Below are 22,264 nucleotides of genomic sequence, written 5' to 3' on the forward strand. Positions count from 1 at the left end.
TCCAGTCCTATCCATTAAATTTCTGCCCGAGTTTTCTAAGATACTTCAAGTTCTTTCTCTCTGATGCTGTGGTGGGGTGAGGTCACCTGTGCTTGAGATGGACGAGAGAGTACCTTCATGGGCGCCCCTTCCCCTCATCGTTGGGTCTTTGATCTTGTCTGCTTCCACTTCCAAGAGCAGTCCTCACTGTTCTTTCTCCAGATCTCTCCTCCTCCCCGACCTGGGTGTTGTGTTCACAGCTTACCTGCCATCCGTTTCCCCAGGAAGCTGCAGTCACACTCAGACTGGCAGACCACCATTAATTCACACTGATTTGGACTCTAGGAATCAGGGTGGCGGCTTGCCTTGGCAGCCCCACCAGCACCAGGAGGTTAATGCATAGGACTGAGAGTGTGCTTGGTTTGGAGTCTCTCGCAGTAGAATTAGACTGCCGGCCCCCGCTGTGCTGGTTGATGATGTCCTAACATGGCCTTTCAAGTGTGATGGAAATGGCTGAGCTTTTTGTGCAAACGGAGGAGGAGCAACCACGGTCCTCTCCTCCCTCCCTCCCAGGAGGCTAGTGGCTGTCCTGGACGGTCAAACCAGTGTCGCTTGTGGGTGGGGGCCAGGAATCCCACCACTCGTTGAGGGTCTGATCAGCAGATATGGATGTTGTCATTGATCCAGATTTCCATGCTGCTGTTCACACAGCAGACTTCAGACAACATAGCTGCAAAAGTAACTCTTCCCATGAGGCATCCAGAAGCTAGCTTTGGAAAGTGACGTTGGTTGATAGCCACGGCAGGCCTTAAGCTTTGTGTGAGCATATTCTTGCAAACGGAGCTAAACACATGCCCCCCCCATGCCCCACCAAACTGAAATGCGGACAGTCTTACAAAAACGATCAGATCTGCAGTTATTGAAAACTAGGCAAATGTAGATTAGAATTCAGCATCGTTCACCATCAGGCTTTTATTTGGGGAGCGGAGCCTGCTGGAAAATGGCCTTGGTTCTTAAGCACTGTGCCTAAATGCCTCTGCGTCTGATAAATGGCCGTGATAAGCAGGCCCCAGACAGGCTTGACTCCCAAAGAGGGGAGCTGGGGAGGCCGCTGCCGCTTGCTTCTTTGTCTGCCGGTGCAGGTGCCAAATGATCGATTTCCATAGATTGTATCCGGCCTTCCCCCACTCATCAGTCCAAGCATTTTCTCATACTTTTGATGTTCTTTGTTTCAAAACCATACAACTGACCCATTTGCGAGAGGATGAATGCAAATCCTCTTTGTCATAGGAGTGAAATTAACTTTTTTTTTTTTTAATTAAAAACCACTCCACAGAGAGAAGCGGCCCACCCAACAGATGTCTCCATCTCCAAAACAGCCTTGTACTCCCGCATCGGGACGGCCGAGGTGGAGAAGCCCGCGGGCCTTCTGTTCCAGCAGCCCGACCTGGACTCCGCTCTCCGGATCGCCAGAGCGGAGGTAGTGTGACATGGGTGCGGCTCGGGGAGCCGGCTCTGGTTGCCCCGGCAAAGCTCCGGTTTCTGCCACATGGAAATAAATATATATATACCCACGGTCCACGAAGCCAGCATCTTTGGACACAGTCTTTCTCCTGCAACCTCTGTGGGCAGAGACGGGGTAGCAAACCGTCTTTGATCTTCCTAGACACCAGTGTTTAACGAGCCTCTGTGGCCTTGTTTGATTTATAGCAGAAAGCATCTGCCTTTAGTTGCTCCCTGGTGGGGCATTGTGAGAGTCTGATATCTGGTTTATTTCTGTCTCATGCTCCAGGAAATTCTCTCCATACAATTACTGTTTGGCGTAGGAAGTTTTAATGCTACGTTTATTCAATGTCTCCTTATCTTGGGTCTGTGAATTGCGCAGATCTGAATTCACTCCTCTGGGGCTCACCTTTCTCTTCTCCCTGATGCCAGATCATAACCAAGGAGAGAGAGGTCTCAGAGTGGAAGGACAAATATGAAGAAAGCAGGCGGGAAGTGATGGAAATGAGGTCAGTTGTGATGCTTCCTGGTACCTGGGGGTGGGGGGCGGGGTGCTTACCTGTGGTCTCGTAACAGCTGGTGCGGCCTATGAACAGTGTCTTCCCAAAACTTACCTGTTTTTCGTGAGACAAGGTTTATATATTCACAGGAGTATTTTTAGTAATATTACTGTTATTAAAATATCATGTACCAGAGCTAAATATTGCAAACAAATAAATACATTTGCACTCAGCTTCCCAATTCCACCCCGCTCAGGTAACGGCTCTCCGTTTCCGGTGTATCCTTCCAAGAAATTTCCGTTTCTGATTGCAAGTGTGTGAATGTGTCCCTATGCAGACGCCTTTTTAATTCCAAAGTAGAAATGTACATCATTCTATACTCTTTTTTTAACTTAGCAAATCTTTTTTTTTTTAAAGATTTATTTATTTATTTATTTTAGAGAGAGAGTGAGCATAATTGGGAGGGGCAGAGGGATAGAGAATCTCCAGCAGCCTCCTTGCTGAGCTCGGAGCCCCATGGGGGGCTCGATCTCATGACTCTGAGATCACAACCTGAGCCGAAACCAAGAGTCGGATGCTCAACCAACTGCACCACCCGGGGGCCCCTGACTTGGCAAACCCTGGACAGATTTTTATATAACTTGACCTCATTGTGTAACAGTTTTCATAGTCCTTATACAGTTCTAATGTGATGAACTTCACCAGTCTCCATGGATAAACAGGTTATCCCCGGAATTTTATCCGAATGGTTTATTTCCATTTGCTGCATTTATATCAAGAGTATAGGAGCCACTACCCAGTAGGTGCCTCCCACGTGCCATGTGCTGTGCTTTTGGCTGAGACACACAGTCTCTGTTTCTCCCCATGGCCCTCAAGAAGGGATCGTCAGCCCCATCTGACAGTGGAAGGCTCAGAGAGGTTAGGTGACTTGCCCGAGGTCCTGGAGCTTCTAGTTAGAAGAATGTGAATTTGAATCTACTTTTCCGATCCCAAAACGCAAGCTCTTTCCGTGATGCCTGGGGGCCTCCCTCCCTCGTTGTCCCATCGGATGCAGCTTTTGGCCCTTCGTTTTCCTTTATGATTCATCATCATCTGAGAAGCTCAGAAACATCTCTGGGGTAGAACTTACCCTTGGGATGTGATCTTAAAAACGGTATCACAAGTGGCATTTTTACAGAAACTTTGGCCCAAACCATCCCGGGTTCTAGCTGCTGCCGCCGCCAAGTCTGAGAACGGCTCCTGGGGGCACAGGTCATTTTTTTCCACACACCTGCCCTTCTTCAGCCCAAGCTGAACTGACACATGGGTTTTCCACTTGCAAGGGGAAGACGGGTTACAGCATGATCCTTTTAACAAGACAGAAGACCTGGCGTGATGCTGAAAATAGGCTTGCTTCATTTTTAAGTCTCAAAGTTTGAAAGTAGGGAATAGATGAATTTTTAAAAATTGGTTGAAGAATTAGTACATTTTTTGTGTATTTAATTGCAGTGGCAGCTGCTGGTTATCAGAATCGGCTGCCTTCCTGGCTACCGTTTTAAGTAGCAAACAAATGATTTAGGTAATCATAGCCCCTGTTTCCTAGGTCAAATAGTATCTTCCTGAAAATTCTCCTGGTAGTTCCTTCTTCCTCCTGATGTTTTTTTGTGACCACGTCTGAAGGTGAATCCCTGTGTGCTATTCACATTCACACTGAGGCCCTGCGGTGGCATCATTTGGAAAATTTCTTTTATCTCTCTTTTTTTTTTTTTTTTTTTTTTTTGGTAGGGGAATGGAGGAGGAAGCAGCTTGGCTGTAATGTTTTCTCTGACCATGAAAGCAGGGCATGTTGGGAAGGCTAGAAGTTCCATCTCTGGGGGCTCCCCTGGGGGCTTCCAGGGGTGCTGTTTACTAACCACTATGGTAGGATTCAAGTGTCGCCAGCTGGCCCAGCTGTGCTTATGTTTGAAGACCCACATGTCACCGCTGGAGCCAGACCAGGCCACGTGAAAATAGGGCTCGGCTTCCTAGCTGCTTTGGGGTCTGTCCCTTAGCTCTATCTGACTGGCCTCATCTGTGAAAAAGGGTGGATCTTAGCGCCTCGGGGCAGTAAGGCATATGGGGTAAGAAAAGGCTCCCGAGGCCACGTCTGGATTAGAATCCTAGCTCTGCCACTTTGTAGATCTGAGAAAGGTTCCTGGGTGACCCTGGGCCTCAATATTGCCATCAGCAATTCTGGGGACCGTCAGAGCACCACTCCTTGGGGTCACTATGAGGACGTGATGCCAATATGGTACGACTGAAGCAGCTTTGGAGCACAAGTCTCCCCACGCCGCTGGAAGGGCACGGCCCTTACCTGCCGAGGTCCCACCTCTGTCCTTGGTGGTGATGGGTTTAGATGACGCCGCCTCCAAGGTCCATCGCTGTTTTGTGATTCAGGGATACAAGGAGGTATTGATTAATGGTGTAGGATTCAGAAAGAACCCAAGTGGGCTCATGGTGTGACTATCTTTTTTGTTGTGGGTGGGCTCTTGGGTGAGGCACTGTCCTTGGAGCCAAGGTCAAGAAGCCAGTGACAGACACCCAGCAGCTATGAGGCCTTTAGACTTTGCAGAGTGCCTTCTGCTTCCACTGACCCATTTAACCTCATTTAACTCCCCCACGGCCCTGAAAGTCAGGGTCTCGGGTCATCCTCAACATACCAGGGAGTGAGTGGAGTCCCCAGTGTCTGGGACCAGCTGTAATCAGGGTCCTGACTCTGTTGGTGGTTAGCAGTTCTTGGTTCTTTTATGTCTTTTTTTTTTTTAAAGATTTTATTTATTTATTCGACAGAGATAGAGACAGCCAGGGAGAGAGGGAACACAAGCAGGGGGAGTGGGAGAGGAAGAAGCAGGCTCATAGCGGAGGAGCCTGATGTGGGGCTCGATCCTATAACGCCCAGGATCACGCCCTGAGCCGAAGGCAGACGCTTAACCGCTGTGCCACTCAGGCGCCCCTTCTTTTATGTCTTTTTTGAGAGTTTCCCTCCAGAAGGTTGACTTTGGAAGGTCTGGGTCTTTCCCCCCGGGGCAGCAGTGAAGCAGTCCTACAAGCAAGGGGTCTTAGTGCTTTTGTGTAGCTACGGTTTGTGGAAGCTATCCAAGAAGGCTACTGTCCCCCATCTCCCTGCCCCCGACACAGGCGACTAAGTAGTAGCCCCTGGGCCTTGAGGAGCTTCTTCTGCTCATGTACTATGATGCCAGATGTGTGAGATGTTCTAGAAAATTCAGATAAAACGTTGATGAAGTTCAGAGGAGAAATCAGGGAAGGCTTCCTGAAGGAGATAGCATTTGAATTGGACATTGAGAAGCAGCTAAGACAATGAGAGGTGGAAATAGAGCAGGGAAGGTCATGGAGGTGAGAAACCCGTGTGTTCAGAGTTGTGCACTAGGAAAATGAACCTACTTGGGTGTGCAAGAAGAGGGTTGAGGTTGGAGGTGAACCTAGGGGGGTGAGCCAGCTATGCCAAATAAACAGGACTTGCCTCTAGTGTCTTGGTCAGGCTGCTGATGTCCAGCCCGTGGACCCTAGTATCAATTAGAAACCGTCCTCTTGTCACGGTCCCAATGTGTTTTTGCTTCTCTTACAGGAAAATAGTGGCGGAGTATGAGAAGACCATCGCTCAGATGATAGGTGGGTGTCATGAGGGTTGGGCTCAGGCTTACCTGAGGCTTCTAACCCATGGGGAGGGCTTTGAAGGTGGACTCTCAGCGTGTGTTCGTGTTAGGCCCCTCTTAGACCATGAAGTCCTCCAGGGAGAGACCAGAGCATCACAGAATGTGAGCCTGGGGGCCTCCTGGAAACACACGCGAGCATGCCCTTAGCACTATCTGCGCTCACCTCCAAGGCCACCCTTGAGCCAGGACTGCCCGCCTCATGGGGAAACAGATTTGGGTCGGTTCCTAGGATGTTTGGGGGAGTTTTTGCTCATGGGAGAGATTAAGAATCAAATCCCTAAACTAATTTGGACTCAAGTGACAAAATCCTCCGCCTCACGCAGGGTTCTTGGGCAAGGATAGTGGAACACGTGGCAGCCCTAACGCCCTCCCCTCCTCTCCCCTCCCTCCCTCGATTTACCTGATCTCACGGAGATGGGCACTGACTCAGAATCCATCGTAGCCCAGAGTCCCTGGCAGCCAGTACCGATGCTGCCTTGGCCTGCAGTAAAAAAAGACAGCCTCAAGTCATGAGTTACACCTACCTGACTCTTTTTTTTTAATAATAATAATGAGAAAAGATCGTGCAGAAGTTCTAAGGCTGTTTTTACACTGATGATCACTGTTCAAAAATGATGTTATGACTTGGCAGGAGGCGGAGGGGCGGGAGGGAGGAGATCTTTCTTTATCTAGTTATTTAATTTGCTGCTTAAGTCTGTGATACCAGTTTCAAGAAAACCTTTACTCCTAAGGACATATGGAGTAAAAAATCCCGGCTCACCGCAAACCAGTTTCTGTGTCAAAGCTGGACGCTGGGTTAACGAATGACTCCTCTCTCTCAAACATTTGGATACAAGTCACACCACACCTCTGGCTGGTCCCAAGACAAATATGAGAGCAGGCTTGGGAATGGTGAAGAGGCCGACAACTGAGTGCTTTTATTCAAAGGAGCTTTCATTTTGCTGTATTATAATAAGGGCCATTTCTCCCAGATCTCGGGGAAAGCCCATTCAGGGGTGTTTCTAAGGATCAGCTCATGGTATATGCTTTCTATCAAATAAAACCTCTTTATTAAATTGGTATAAGAATTTATGAATACATATGGAGGAGATAAAAAACAAAACTCTTGGCACTGAAACTGCCTGTAAGAGTAGTCAGGAAGAAGGATTTATGTCTTCCAATATATAGCGTTTGGCACGCTGAGCACAACCTTTTGGCCTCCTGGAGTCTTGGGTTGTGAAAATACCCCTCAGACGTATGGTGGCTCATCTGGAAATTTCCTTCTGCATCTCAGAGTTCTACGCTGTCATTTTTGCTCTCGGTGATGACATTTGGGGCAATATTGAGATGGGGGTAAGAGGGCGCGAGCTTTGCCCCTGAGGGAAGGCTGCCCAGAGCCATCTGGTGCCCCTCAGCTGACAGTCTGGATATACGCAGACATTCCCCCTGAAAACTGAAGAGGCGGCTCTGTCTGCCTGCCTCAAGTGGTCTGTCATTTTTGGACAGAAAAGGTGATTCCACTCTGATTTCCTTGCAGCATATTTGCAGGTGAGAGAAGTTAAAAGAACATTTCAATGCTAGGCAAGCTGAGTGTGTGGAACCCTGACTCCAGGGGTTATGTCTACGCACACCCACCCCCAGCACCCCAGCCCCCTCTCCCGGGGAGACCTGGTATGTTTGGCCCGAGGATCCATCTCTTCAAGAGCTGTGATCTCACCCCTCCAAGCCTTTTCCTGTTCGGGGGTGTTCGAACATTCCCGACGGCTCCACGAGCCCCCTCCAGTGTCCCGAGCGTCCAGTGGCACTGTCACTCCATGGGGGGGGCGGTGAGAGCGCATGTCCGCCCCCGGTTCCCCATCCTCGTTCATCCTCAGTGTTCTCTGCATCAACCACTTCTCAGACCTTGTCCAGCAGGTGGCACATCTGTGGCTGTCATCCCGTCAGTCACTACTGCAGGGGATGGGTGAGGGCTGCTGTGGGTTTCGAGGTCCTTGTCACCTTGTAAAAAGGCAGCTTGGGGCTGGGGCACAGCTGGGACTCAACTGTCGCTGTGGGCGGCACCTGCCTCCTTTCTGGGCAGGGCGTAAGTCCCCGTATGTGGAAGCATACCCACATGACTCATTTGGGTCCCCTACCCTGTCTTCTGGTTTTCACCCATCTCACCAGCATCCCGGCGGGAGGGAAAACTCAGGCCCCAAAAGCTTGGCAGTTCAGGACAGAATGAACATCAGTAGTCTTTTGAAGTGAAAACCAGGTTCCACCCCACCGACATGACCTCCTCCTGGCTCCCACCCGGCTCTCTGGCTTCCATGTAACCCTCACAAATATTCCACGCCAGCCTGACATCTGTCCTGCCATCATCGTCCGTTCTCGTGCCATGTTACTAAAACCGAGTTCAAATATTGACAATTTAGGATTCCAAACAAAAAGAGACCTCTGTGCTTTTTGCATTCCTGGTTGTTGCAATTGATTTTTTTTTTCTGCTTTTCTAACAACTGCTCTGATTATCTGTTTTGCTTCCATTTTCTGTTGCTTCTTGCCCTTTGCTTGCAAAACAAACAGGCAAGCCTGGTAAGTAAATGCTTTTCACTTAATTTAACACCTGCCCATCACACCCCGTGTTGGTTGGTTTGTTTCTGTTTTTGTTACTTTTGCTATTGTGTATTTGCTGCATTTCTCCAACCCCCACACCTCCCTCCCACCAACATGGTTTAATAATGATTTGCCTTAAAAAGCCAGAAACCTCTCCAGGGGCATTGTTCTGTGGTTGAGGCTAGAGCGTTTTGAGTTTGGGGCTGATTTCCTGATTTGAAGAACTTGACTGCATTTGTAATTTACAAAAAGATTGGCGATGCGTTCTCACCTCATCGGTCTCCTGGGAACCGGGAAATTCTATTTTTACAAGCGTTTATGGGGAGGACAGGAAACCTGAGGCAGGCTAAGTCTCAGATCCAGGAAATCAGATGGACTCTGTTTGATAAATGGCTCTTTACAAGCCAAGTGAAGTGTATACGTGGCCTCAGATCAGCCCGGAATGTGCACTGTGCTGTGTGCTGAGGACTAATGAAGCAGCTAAAACTCAGAGTAAAAATCAGTGTTCGGTTACTGGTGAACCTTTGAAGCGTCTTTTCTTTTGGGAGTCTAGGTGTGGCCACTGTATGTTACAAAGCTCCCCCTTTATAAGTTACTGAGATGCGACATCACGCCAGTTTGGGGGAGCCGGTGATGCTGTCCATAATGGGTCACTGATCCTGGGCTCTTACTGTGTGTCAAAGGCTTTATATACATTTTCATGTAATCTTTCCCCAGACGCCATGAGATAAATACTACGAGCCCCTCTTTCAGCTCCGGAGGCTGAGACTCACGGAGGTTAAAAAGCCCGCCCAGGGTGGCCGGGCTGGGACGTGGCAGAGCCAGGGTGGAACTGGAGAGGCAGGGTTGGAGGGACATCAGGTGTCTTCCGGGCCCATGGCTCTCCACGCATGGTCCCTGGAACTGCCGCCTCAGTATCATCAGGGAACTTGTCACAGATGCGGCTTCTCGGCCCCACCGCAGACCTGCCAGATAGAACCCACTGGGTGGGGTCACCGCAGCTTGTGCTCAGACAAGCCCCCCTCATTTGGGTGCACACTCACGTGTGACAACTCCTTCATTTTGGAGATGAGGCCCCGGGCCCCTGAAAGTCTTTTGAGTAAGTTTATCTCACAGCTGGAGCTAAACCCCAGGATGTGCCCCCCGCCCCCATTCTGGGTGCTTCCCTGCACAGCACACAGCAAGAACAGGCCTAACTTCAGGACACAGGAAGATACCTGTCTACCAGGAACCTAAGGGAAAGACCCCAAACCAGCATCCCTCTGCTTTTTTTTTTTAAGTTTTTATTTAAATTCCAGTCAGTTAACACACAGTGTGATGTTAATTTCAGGTGTGCAAGATAGTGATTCAACACTTGCATACAACGCCCGGTGCTCATCACAAGTGCCCTCCTTGATTCCCAGACGCCCCCTGCTTTTAAGGGAGCTCCCAGGTCTGCTACTAAGAAGCCGGTGGAGACACATGGTCACGAGCACAGCTTTGGGTTGGGGTCAGGGTCTGTGGCCAGGCTCTACTCGTTCATTCGCGGCATGGATGTGTTGAGACACCCTGTGTCCTAGGCCCTGGGATAGAAAAGTGGACAAAACAGACTTCTGCAGCGTGCATTCTGGACAAACAGACAGCCGGCAGACACATGTGCACATGCCCGTCTGGCCATGGCTGGGGAGAGAATGGACTGGAAAGTAGGGAGGAGGCGTTCTCTGCAGGTGCCCAGGAAGGCATGCTGGGGGAGGTGGCCTGGTGTCAGGGACCTGAGTGAGTGAATGGGGAGCCGTGGATGCTCTGGGGCCACTGAGCCCTGGGATAGGACTGCCTGTGGTGTGCCGGTCGGTGTAGCTGGAGCAGGTGGGGATGAAGTTTGGATTTTTTTTTTTTTAAAGATTTTATTTATTTGAGAAAGAGAGAGAGAGCACGGAGGGAGAGTGAGAGGGAGAAACAGACTCCGTGCTGAGCAGGGAGCCCAATGCGGGGCTTGATCCCAGGACCCTGAGATCATGACCTGAGCCAAAGACAGACGCTTAACCTTAAGAATGAGCCACCCAGGTGCCCCTGGAGTTTGGATTTCATCCCCAGTGTACAGGGAGGACCCCAGGGGGCTCTTGAGCTGGAGCAGGGTAACCCGGTTTGGACTTAAAAGAAGTTTAGTTTGGTGCCTGGGTGCTGGCTTAGGAGCATTGAATGAATAGAACAGTGAGCAGGGTGCCTGACCTGTGGGAGACCTGGCAGCCCGCTGGTTCCTGTTGTTCTGTCATCATTTCCAGAGCGATCCGCCCTATGGCGACCAGCCCTTGGAGACAGTCCTGGGCAGCAGGACCCCCGCCCAGGTGACAGCTCTGCAGAGCTTCTTCCCCTAAGAACTCGGAGTGGGGGCTTCTCCTCCCCCCACTCTCTGCGGTCACCAGAGGTCCAAACAGATGGGAACAAAAGGTTCCTCGCCCACCCAGACCGGTGACAGACGGGTCAGCACACAAAAAGATAGTGCCGTGTGGGTGAGGGGCTTTTATGCAGCGTGGTTAGAGAAAGCCTTTCCCATAAATATGAGCTGGTTTGCAAGCTGTTCGGGGGAGAGTGTTAGCAGGTGGTAGCCCTGAGAGGTGGGGTCGAGGACAGAGCAGTCCCTTTTACTAGGATCAGCCACTCTGAACTGGGCCAGAATGAATTCTTTTGTACAGAACTGAGATACTCACTTTGCCAGAAAGAGCTTCATTTTTCTCAGAGTTAAGGCATTTGCTATATCAAAGGAAATGTCCGTTTCTGTGCAAAGCAGAGTTTCAGGGCTGACGGCGATGTGGGCTTTGGTTCATGGGCTGTGTTAAGGACGAAGAAACCTTTTTTCTTTCCCAATAACTGTCTCTATCTCGATCACACGTAGGAGGCGTGTTCCTCGGAGCCCAGACCTATTGCACCTTATAATCTTGCTCAACACGAAATTCAGTCATGATTTTTTCCCCCGCCTTATGGATCTGTTTGCCATCATCAACCAAATAGAATCACTGGGGCCTTGAATGTCGATTTTTAAGGGTCTGCATTGATCAGGTTCAAGAACAGGGGCTAGTTTCCGTCCCATTTCACACTGCAGAGCCCCACGCTGGGATGCCGGGGCCGTGGGTGGTGTTCCTTTAGAAACAGAGTCTGGGTGGGCTCAGGGGGTGCATCTGTCCTGAGTCTGGGGTGCCCTGCTGCTCGGGCTGAGTTGCGTCTGAGGCCCCGGCTGCCCCCGAGACCGGCGTGGGGTCCCCCGGCCCCATCGTCTGGACCTTTGTGTCTCTTGCCAGAGGACGAGCAGAGGGAGAAGTCCGTCTCCCACCAGACCGTCCAGCAGCTGGTCCTAGAGAAGGAGCAAGCCCTGGCTGACCTGAACTCCGTGGAGAAATCTCTGGCTGATCTCTTCAGGAGATACGAGAAGATGAAGGAGGTCCTTGAGGGTTTCCGGAAGGTGTGTTGGTGTCGGGGCAGAGCGGAATGCTGGACGGGGACGGGGGGAGAAGCTGGAGCAGGCTGGGAGAGATTACAGGGACCTGGACTTGGCGGTCCAGGGTTCCACCGGCATCAGGGAGTTCTTGGGGTTCCCAGCACCCCGGGGTGTGTCTTCTGTGGGCGTGACCTCTGTCCTCTGTCGCGCCAGAATGAAGAGGTATTGAAGAAGTGTGCACAGGAGTACCTGTCGCGGGTCAAGAAAGAGGAGCAGAGGTACCAGGCCCTGAAGGTGCACGCGGAGGAGAAGCTGGACAGGTAACGGGCCTGCTCCCGGGCCTCTCCCATGGCACCACTTACCTTGACTTGGGAAGAGCAGATAAGCCATTTGTGTTTTTTCAGTGTGACTCATGATAACAGGGCACTCTCAGAGTTTTGATAAGTGAAGGACGCATGTTGTAAAATTTCCAGGGCACCCACTCAAAGCACCTCGGCATCACGGGAATGGGGGTTGGGGGCAGGGGGTGCTCATGGGCTCCTGAACTAGGCCCCTGGTGGTCGGAGCAGGAGCCAGCTGGTTCCTGCTGCCCAGAGATGGGAGGAGGAAGGTGGGAGGGGTCCACGGGGAAGGGTGATCATTTCTGTGCATCCCCCCGACCCTGTTTCCGCAGGGCCAACGCTGAGATCGCGCAGGTCCGAGGCAAGGCCCAGCAGGAGCAGGCTGCCTACCAGGCCAGTCTGCGGAAGGAGCAGCTTCGCGTGGACGCTTTGGAGAGGACGCTGGAGCAGAAGGTAACAGCCGAGGCTGGGGCCTCCAGGCGGGTGGGGCTGGCTGGACCCTCAGATAAGCAGAGGCTGGGCTTCCCTGCGCCCTCTGCAGCTCCGGGGACGGGTTTAGGCCTCGTGAACACATGCTTCTCTCCCTCGGGAAGAGCCAATGTAATGCCAGCCCCGAGACTGTCCTCTTTCCTGCCTTTCCTTGAATTACTGTCTGCTTGATGTTTATTGCTGGTTTTCATTCCTCGTCAACAGTCATCTGTCACACATTTACTAAGTATCTACAGTGTGCAGGCAGAGTACTTTACCCCTTGTATCCAGCTTGCTTACTGGTGAGGGAATGGGGTTACCAGGCCATGTTGGGGTCAAAAGGACCCCCAGACGTCCTCCTGTGTCCATGGACAGGGGAACCCTCCTGATGTCCCTTAGCCTGTCCCGATTTCTGGTCTAGCACCCAGTCCACCATACACACCCTCTCCCTGGGTGTCCAGACGAGAAACCCCTCCCACCCAGGAGTGCTTCATGAGTCTGAATCTGTATAAGTGCGGGCCAGGCAGCCCCCTTCCCTAAGTGTGTTTCTAGAAAGGGAGTTACCAGACAAGCATCCCCATTCTGGTTGATTTGCTGAGCCTTAGGAGTCCCTTGGATGGCTATCAGAGAGCCCAGTGGCCTGGGGTAGCATCACTTCTCATGCATTTGGGCCTTAAAGGGCAGTCACAGTAGGGGGCGTCCTTTGTGGGCAAATGACATCTGAAGTCCAGCGTGTCTCCCAAATGGCCTCTGCTAACCCAGAAGCACCCAATAGCCTCTGATTGGCCTCTTTCCGGTGCCAGTACCCAGCCAGGTTCCAGTGGGGCTGGTATGGTCCCGAGGTGGGCCTGGGTTAAGCCGTGGGTACATACTACCTCTTGCTTCACCTAGATGGTGTCAGGGACAGAGCCCTGGACTCAGGAGCCTCAGGTCCTCCCCCCACAAACCCCCCCACCCCCCACCATCCATTATGACCCCGAGCAAGCCTCACGCTTGCCCTCAGGTTGTATAAGTTTGTCATGTTGGAGGTTGAAACCTGACGATTTGAAAGAGTCGCTTGAAAGGGAAGGGAGGGAAGAGGCGGAACTGGGCCCAATATGCCAGATCTCTTCAACCGCCTCCATCTTCCAGGCTCCTTGTTCCTAGCAGGGAGCCCGGAGCCGGGGCCGCCAGACACAAGCGTTTGCTCGTTCCGCCAGTAGTTACTGGGTGGCACGGCCTTGTCTGTCTGGAGTGGGTGTTTATCTTTATTCTTGGAAGGTTGATAATCCACTTGTGGCGTATTTGGGGACTCCTGAGAAGCGGAGTATTCATTCAGAGTCAGGACCACTTTCCCCCATCATTTTGGGCAGTAAGGCAGTTGTGCCTCAGAAGTTTCCAGGTGAGAAATGTAGCGACATGTTGGTTGCCTCCTGTTTCCATCGGGATTTGATGGTGTTGGAACTGCATCACGGCGTCAGCTAAGATAATAGAGGTAAACCAGCGTCAGGATAGCTGTTTTCTAGGCAGCCTGGTCTGTTCAGACTCTCCCCAGTTGCCAGATGAAAGTGATGCTAGGTATTCTGGCAAACTGAAAGACAGAAGGCGAGGTGCTTGCATGGTTTTGGAGAACAGGAAAGATACAAACAGATCTGCAAACGTAATTCTGTCTTAAACTAAAAGCGAGGAGGAATGGGTTCATCACATGGCGTTCTCCCCTAAAGGGCTCAGCGATACAGAGGGGTGGGTCTCATCACACGGCGTTCTCCCCTAAAGGGCTCAGCGATACAGAGGGGTGGGTCTCTGTTTTAAAGAGATTCAGAAGCATGACTCCCCCCGGCCCCACCAAGGCAGTTCTTAAGTGGAGGCATTTTGCCCAGTCGGGGCGTTGGAAGCCCAACGAGCTGAGCCGCACGATGGCCGTGTGCTAGGCGCTGGGCTGGCAGTGCCAAGATGGAGCTTGGAGAACCTCCAGGAACCCATAGCTAGTGGGTCTGCTGGTACCTCCCAGCCATCAGCCGCTGGACAGTATGTTGAATAAAACAGCAAAGCCATCTAGGGGCCAGGCCAGCCTGAATTCGTGCTCCGGGCTAGCTGCGTCTGAGTGGCTGTGTGACCTTAAATTAAGCACAAAGCTTAACCTCTCTGAGCCTTGGTTTTTCGCTGAAAAGTGGAAACATCAGTGGCTTCCACGAAGGGACTGTTGTGAGAACCTAGCGGGGCCAGTGCCGGGGCGTGGTTAGCGTGGTGACCAGCCCACGGGAAGATGAAAAGTCACCATCGCGGCCCCAGCCTCAGCCGTTGTGACAAGAATCCTTCCAGGATTCGCGGTTAGAGCCGCGTTCCCGCAGAACATCATCTTCCAACAGACAGTTTCAGTGCCTCCCAGAATTGAGCCTCTCGGAGCTGGAAACTCTAGATGGGGGTAAGGCGAGGTGCTGTTCCAGGTGGGGTCCTCTCCCGGCGGGGGCTGGTGGCTGGACTGCAGTGAGGACTGCGTTTCTCTTCCACGGAGGACTTCCCAACTCTTCCTGACTCTCCCCGATACGGACACAGTCACGCATGGCAGCTGGAGCTCAGCCTGGAAACACAGGACACTTGGCTCCGGGAAGGACCGTGTCTCCGGAGGTTTCCACGGCTTCCAAGGAGGGGCCCCAGTACCGTCTCAGGGGAGAGGCTTGTGGTTAAGACGCACCTTCCACGGAGACCTCGAAAAACTGGCTGCAGTATGTTCTTGGGTTACCAGAAAAATCTAACCCCCTTGGAGAGGGCTTCTCCGCATTGGCTGTTGAAAGAGACCAGAAGCGTCAGAGCAAAGCCTCACCCACCTTTGAAGGGACTCATCCCTTTGGATCCGCATACTTAGAGCATGGGCAGTGTTGTCTGATCGTTGGTTCAAGATGAGCAGGTGGCTGGCTTCCCTTGCTTCCAGGCATGGGCAGGGCATGGCGGGAGGAGCACCTGAAACCATCTGGCATCTACACCTGCCTCTCTCCTCGACTCCTTTATCCACAGCACCTCTAAATAATGCTAGGGACCCTATTCAAGTGGAATTGCTTACCCCTCCCTCCCGGTGGCATTTCTCAAATAAACCACCTAAGAGCTCACCCTGGACCATCCTTTTGTGTCCACATCCTTCGGAGGCAAATAAAAGGAAGCGAACCCATACTAGTCAGGTCTCTACTCCGCGCTGGTCACTGTGCTAGGGAGCTTTACGCTCTGACCTCATTCCATTCTCAGACAGATAGATGCTGTCATCCACATTGTGGAGACAAGGACACCAAGGCTCAGAAAGGTGGTGTGACTTGCTCAAGGTCACAGCTAGAGCTGGGTGTGTGCTTAGATGACTTGTCTCCACGTCGTTTCCCTCCCTGCTTTAGATAATTTCAGGGGGACCCAGAAACCTGGAGGGCCCCACGCCCCTGAAAAGCCCAAAGAACATTCTGATTGGCTTGATTTCCAACAGCCAGGAGATTTTAGCAACTTTTTTTTTTGTCTTCACTTTCAGAATAAAGAGATAGAAGAACTCACCAAGATTTGTGATGAACTGATTGCCAAAATGGGGAAAAGCTAACTTTGAACCAAATGTTTGGACTTGACCGTTGCGTGCAATATGACGTCGGCTCACTGCTGTCCTTCCGGTGACGTGGACAGGTTCTGTTTTCACTTTTTCGTATGCACTACTGTATTTCCTTTCTAAAGAACGTTGATTTGATTGTATGCAGTACTAAGGAGACTATCAGAATTTCTTGCTATTGGTTTGCATTTTCGTAGTATAAATTCATAGCAAGTTGACCTCAGAGTTCCTGTATCAGGGAGATTGTCTGATTCTCTAATAAAGACAAATCGCTGACCTTGGCCTTGCCCTTTGTACATGAGTTCCCAGGGTGAGCGGCTTTTGGATTTAATATGAACATATACAGCTTGCACAGGGACTCTTGCCTTAAGGAGTGTAAACTTGATCTGCATTTGCTGATTTGTTTTAAAAAAAAATGCATGTTTCGAATAAAATTCTCTATTGTAAATAAATTTTTTTCTTTGGATCTTGGCAATACGTGTGGCTCTGATTTATTTTCTGGGAAGGGTTGAGCCCTTTTCTGGCCTTTGTTAAAATCATATCAGATCTGGCCCTCCGCTCTTCTCTGGCTCCCCTCTTTGTCCATAGATTTAAAGAACCTTTCCTTCATCCTCGCGGCTGTTTGTCAGATGGAAGCTGATGCGAAGGAGCGACTTGCTATTTAAATGATTAAGGGGGTGTTTTGAGTTAGCGTAGATTTTGTTTTTACAAAGCGTCGCTGAGTTTCAGCGGGAAAGTCTATTGCCCTTTACTTGCTCGAGGAAGTAGCAGGCTGTCCCTCTTCCTATGCGTTCCTTAGTGACCATCAATCCCGAAACATTGCCCAGTTCCCTCTAAAGGACCAGGCATGGGTGAGCGGTTACCCGTGGGGGACAGGTAGTGAGGCCACTTTGGAGAGAAAATTGGGACATTCCCACCGTTAGATCCTTAACTGCTCCTGACCTCGGGGCCCCCAGGCTGACAGGCGGGCGTATGGGGGGCAGTGCGGAGGTGGCAAAGTGTCTTAGTTTCCTAGGACTGCCACAACATCACATATTCAGCAGCTTAAAACAACAGAAATGTTTTCTCTCACAGTTCCGGAGGCCAGAAGTCCCAAATCAGAGTGTCGATGGGGTTTGCTCCCCCCGCCGAGGCTCTGAGGCAGAGTGTTCCTTGCCTCTCTCCCAGCTTCTGGATCGTGGCCGGCAGTCCCTGGCGTCCCGTGGCTGGCGACTAAGTCACTCCAGTCTCCTCTGTGGCTCAGCTCCCTCTCCCCACTCTTGTAAGGACACCACTTTTAGGATTTCAGGCCCACCCCAAATCCAGGACGATCTCCTCTCCGTATTCCCAATTCCATCTACAAAGACTCTGTTTCCGAGTAAGGGCACGCTCACAGCCAGCAGTGTTGTGGGGGCCCCAGTGTGCCTGTGGGTATGGTGTGCAGCATGAGCTTGGAAAGCAGCCCCGAGCCCCTGGTGGCCCTCAGCTCCTCCTCGGGCCCAGGCACCGTGGCTGCAGGCTGTGCCCCTCGTGTAGGACCCCCCGACGCCTGACAGAGCAGGGATCCCAGGCAGCACAAGGAGAGAAAGACACAGCCCGCCTCTCTGGAAGAGAGTTCCAGCCTCTAGTCCCACCATCAACTCCACCTGACAGGGACCCTGAGACAGGCCAGAGGTCAGCCTCTTCCCACTGCCCAGCCACCCCTGCTGGGTCCCGTCTCCCCTCCTTGGGGCACAGCTGTGTCCCCTCACCCCAGTGCTCAGTTGTCCAGACCAAACCCCTCCTCTACCCTCACCCCAGATTCTGTCTCAGCTGTGGTCTCGGAACAGCCCAGCCCCTAGCTCTTGAAAGTTCCTCTTTTTCTTATTTCCTAAGTAAAACATTTCCGGGGGCAGTCGGTTGAGCAGCTGACTCTTGATTTTGGCCCAGGTCATGATCTCAGGGTCGTGGGATCGAGCCCCACATTGGGCTTCACACTCAGCACTGAGCCTGCTTGAGATTCTCTCTCTCTCTGCCTCTCCCTCTGTCCCTCTCCCCCCAACCCCACTTATATATACATTCTCTCAAATAAATAAATCTTTTATAAAAAATGGTTTTTTCCACTGTTAAAAAGTCTAGAGATGCATGTAAGAAAAAAAACGCATAATCCCCAAACCAAGAAATAATAACTGTAAATGTTTTTATATTTATTTTTCTATACTTTTTTCTCAGTGTATGAAATATTTATTAATTTATCTTTATAAAAGCAGGATTATCTGGAGTTCTGCAGTGCCCCTGAATACTGTTTTGTAAACCTTTTTTTCATGTGATACTATAATGTAACTGTCACGTGATGCAAACTTTTCTATCAATAAATACAGCCCTTTGTCATCATTTCGAATGACTGCATGTGTTTCATGGTCGCACTTTGCACTGAGTTTCCTTATGCATATACATGTACGAACATGAGTTTTCCTTGGGCTGAATTTTTAAAGTTGGTAACCTGGGCGAATGCTGTCACTACTCCAGCCAAAGGCCACCAGGAGCACCCGTGTGGAGCAAGCTGGCTTTGCGGCTCGTTGCAGTGAGGGGGGATAGCCGCCAGGGGGAGCTGTGGGGCAGCGCAGTGAGGGTGTGTTTGGAGGTAGGTGGTATAGGATTTGGGCTTGAGTGAGCTGCTTCTGGGGAAGACGTAAGGAAGCAGGGCTTTGTTCCGTGTCGGATGCTCTCAGGGCAGAGACAGTTCTCAGGTTGGCTATCTCAGCACATCTTCTCTACACTAAGGCAAAGCTGTAAGTGGTAAAGAAACAATAGTTGCTCGTACATATTAGCCGGGCTGGAAGGCTATTTGGTCCTTTCTGTGGTTTGGATAATGTTCACGTCTGTGCGTGCTCAGACTGATTCTGGGGTGGTCTTGTCTTCTCTTGATCCATCACAGCACGGCTATACTGACACCGATTTTCTGCGAAACTGTGGGTGTTCAACAGGAGTCAATCAAGGCCTCGCAGGTGTGCCAGGCTAGCTCCTGGATATCACAAGTGGGATTCCTCCTTCTTGAAGTTATACACATTTTTAAAGTTTGGGAAACCCATTGCCAAATAGGCCTTTGCTAAGGTTGTACTAAAATATACCGCCTCCCCCGCCACGTGCTCAATACACACACACTCCGTATATAACTTTGAGGCATAGATCTGTCTCTGGACTACTCTGTCTGCCTGTCAGCCTGGCCTAGCTTGGGACGCCCTGGCCCCACCTTGGCCTTGGGCCCACCTGCGCTCTAGGCTCCCTCACCAGACCTACCCACAGAGTGCCTGGCCTTGGGAACCCCTTTGGGTTGAGATCGGCGGCTTTTGGTCCTGCGTTCACTTCATAGAATGCCACACACGTTTGCAGGTGTTCACCCACGTGATGGCTGCTACGGACTGTTCCAATTCTTTTGCCTTGCTGGGTGGGTGGGGAGAGCACGAGAAAGGAGCACCTGATCCCCCATCCAAAGCTCCCCGGCAGCCGGCATGACCACCTCTGAAATTCTCAGCAGCTCTTAGAAGTTCAGTTTGCCAACTCAGTTGAAATCCTGAAGTTCGAACATCATTTTCTTCTTTTTTCTTTTTTTTTTTTCCTGGCTCAGCATTTCCTTAGGGCTCTCGAGTTAAAGATGATGTGACTGAGATACTAAGTTTACCCACGAAGACAGAGTGGGTGGGGGGGGGAGATAGAAAAGAGAGGGGGTGGTCACTGTGCCTGGGATGGGGGGGCTTGGTGGAGGAAGGCTCTTTTATTTCAAGTTTGGGGCCCAGTCCCTTAGGTGTGAGATCTGAGGGGCCCCAGGCCGTGCCAGGAGCACCCTGCCCCCCACCCATTCCAGGCACAGAGAGGAGTGATCAGCGCTGTGCGTGGGACAGGTGATGGAGGTGACAGGCCCGAGTCGGAGCTCAGGCTCCCTGACAGTGCTTTTTTCACTTAACTGTCGGCCCTGGTAGGATGCTCAGGTTTTCTAGCAAAGCCTCTCTGCTTTCCAGGACATTCCACTTAAGAAATGGAACGAGGCAGGGTGGGTGTTCCAACGAGGGCAGGGTGGAGGTGTGCGCACAGGCAGGGAAGGGGTGGCAGGAGGAAAAGGCTGTTTACATTTGAGGCGCACAGGGCTTCCTTGGGGTTTGCACTCGCTAGCCTTGAAACAATCTGGTGAATAGGAGCTATTTTTATTTCTTTTTTACAAGAAGGAAGCAGAGGCTCTGGGAGATTAAAAACCCGGGGGTTTGACGGAGCCGCTCAGCCGGCAGATGGGGCAGCCGGGATGGGACCTCAGCTCTTCAGTGATGGTGCGTTCCTTTGCATTCTTCAGGCTGACAGCTTCCTTTATAGGGAAGCCCATCAGAAAGTGGTGGGGAGAGCAGGCACAGGGAAGGGAATGCGCCCCCAGGCCCGCAGTGGTCCTCACACCCATGCTGCCCTTAGACTGATGGGCAGCCCTGCCTTGAGCCTGGGCTGGCTCTGCTACTGTGTTTACGGATGATGAAAACCCCACTATTTGATTGATAGCTGGCAATGGTTGTGGGGCTCCCCGCGGGGTGCCGTGTTAGGTGGGCGCGAGGGAGGGCCTCCGCTCTGCCTGGTCTTCCGTGTTTCCCTCAGTGGACCTGTGACACCTCCCCAGGCTGGTGGCACCTCACCGGGCTCCTGAGTCCCCTAGGCTAGAACAGCAATGGCAGAATACAGAGAATTCACATTTTGGGGGTTTATTAGGAACTGGGAAACACAACTTGGAGATCAAAGAGGCGGGGCTAGACAAAGCCCCTTCCCCCATTCCCACCCTACTGTGCAATGAGATGCATGGTCATTTCTTCAGGAGGTCCCCAACCCTCTACCAGGGACACCTACTCCCACCCCATCATCTGGTCTCCCAGCTAAGGCCCACTCCCTCAAGTCTCTTTGTTGATGTCACTCCCTCCAAGGAGCCCTCCTTGAATCCCCAGGCCTGGGTGAGTGTTTTTAAATGTGGGTTTTATTATTATTCAGGTATGATAAGGTCCACAGGTCAGGAGACAAGTGGGATTGAAGACAGTTTGTTACTCACGGTTCCCCAGAGGAGAGGGTACGTGTGCCACGCAGGATCCCATAGGGAAGCACAGGGTTGGTCGGGAGACAGAGGAGCAAGGGGAAGATGTGGCTAAGAGCCTTCATTGTGGTTCTGGAGGGAAGGAACAGGTGAGGGGGGTAAATAGACTTAGGGTCCGCTTGGTTGCATGATTTCGATAGACTCTGGGCTGTAGGGGCTCCCTGTAGTTGTTTGGTACCTGGCGCTGGGGTGATCAAGGTTGGGGGACAGCAGCCCTGAGTGTGAAAGCCAATGAAAGAAGTAATGGGGATATGGGCTCCGGGTTGGCTGGTTTGCAAATGAAAGTTCACTAATAGGCAGGTGCTTTACTAGTTCTTGGAACTGGCTAATGCAGGGTGGGACAGACGGCCCTCCCAGGTCCGCAAGCCCTCAAGATGGCAAAGCCGCAGAATAAAAAGACATACTTACTGTAGTTGGTCGCCCCTCCTGTGAATTCCTGCAGCCGACTGAGCTTGACTCCTGACTTGTCCATCCCCCTGGACCCTACAAGCCTCCTAAGGGCAGAGAGAAACTTCCAAAAGCAAAGTGCGTATGCACAAAAGATGATTTTTTAGGGGCAGCTCACTAAGGACTTTTAAAAATAGTTATATAGTTAATTTAATGTGTATTAGAAATAAACCAGCATACCAAAATGTTATTTCATCGACAAAATAAATTTTTTTTAAGATTTTATTTATTTATTTGAGAGAGAAAGACAGCCAGCGAGAGAGGGAACACAAGCAGGGGGAGTGGGAGAGGAAGAAGCAGGCTCCCAGCGGAGGAGCCTGATGTGGGGCTCGATCCCAGAATACCGGGATCACGCCCTGAGCCAAAGGCAGACGCTTAACGATTGAGCCACCCAGGCGCCCCCCAACAAAGTAAATTTAAAGCAATTGCTAAGTAAATAACATTCCAGGTGCGATGAGGATATGCAGCCCACAAGTGGTACTCATGCCCCCCTGAGCTCCCATTTTATCCCCAACCCCCAGCACAAACTTGATGCTCAAACTTTGTTTAAATGTGTGGATGGGACAAGCCCTAGGCCCGTGTGGTTTATCATCGCCCCACCCCTCCCCCAGTCCTGATTGTACCAACCTGGGAGTCTGGGGCTGATGGCATGAGCAGGGACAGAGGAGCTTGTTTCGGGTGAGCTCTTGTACAGATGAGAAGCTAAGCCCAGAGCCAG

The 22,264-nt window shown here is 51.4% G+C and overlaps 1 protein-coding gene across 6 annotated transcripts in view; it reads left to right on the forward strand.

Moving 5' to 3' along the window:
* The window catches only part of TACC2 (transforming acidic coiled-coil containing protein 2), a 196,431-nt gene extending 179,938 nt beyond the window's left edge, over positions 1-16,493 (forward strand). For all 6 annotated transcript variants that reach the window (XM_034663378.1, XM_019805138.2, XM_019805137.2 and 3 more), the window contains 7 exons: positions 1,316-1,459; positions 1,915-1,991; positions 5,587-5,630; positions 11,521-11,681; positions 11,871-11,977; positions 12,331-12,451; positions 15,954-16,493. In XM_034663378.1, coding sequence (XP_034519269.1) covers positions 1,316-1,459; positions 1,915-1,991; positions 5,587-5,630; positions 11,521-11,681; positions 11,871-11,977; positions 12,331-12,451; positions 15,954-16,019 — 720 coding nt within the window. In that variant the 3' untranslated portion in view covers positions 16,020-16,493. The remainder of the gene's footprint in view (positions 1-1,315; positions 1,460-1,914; positions 1,992-5,586; positions 5,631-11,520; positions 11,682-11,870; positions 11,978-12,330; positions 12,452-15,953) is intronic.
* Positions 16,494-22,264: the final 5,771 nt, after the last annotated feature.

Source organism: Ailuropoda melanoleuca, chromosome 6, assembly GCF_002007445.2.
Source record: "Ailuropoda melanoleuca isolate Jingjing chromosome 6, ASM200744v2, whole genome shotgun sequence".
Lineage (NCBI taxonomy): Eukaryota > Metazoa > Chordata > Mammalia > Carnivora > Ursidae > Ailuropoda > Ailuropoda melanoleuca.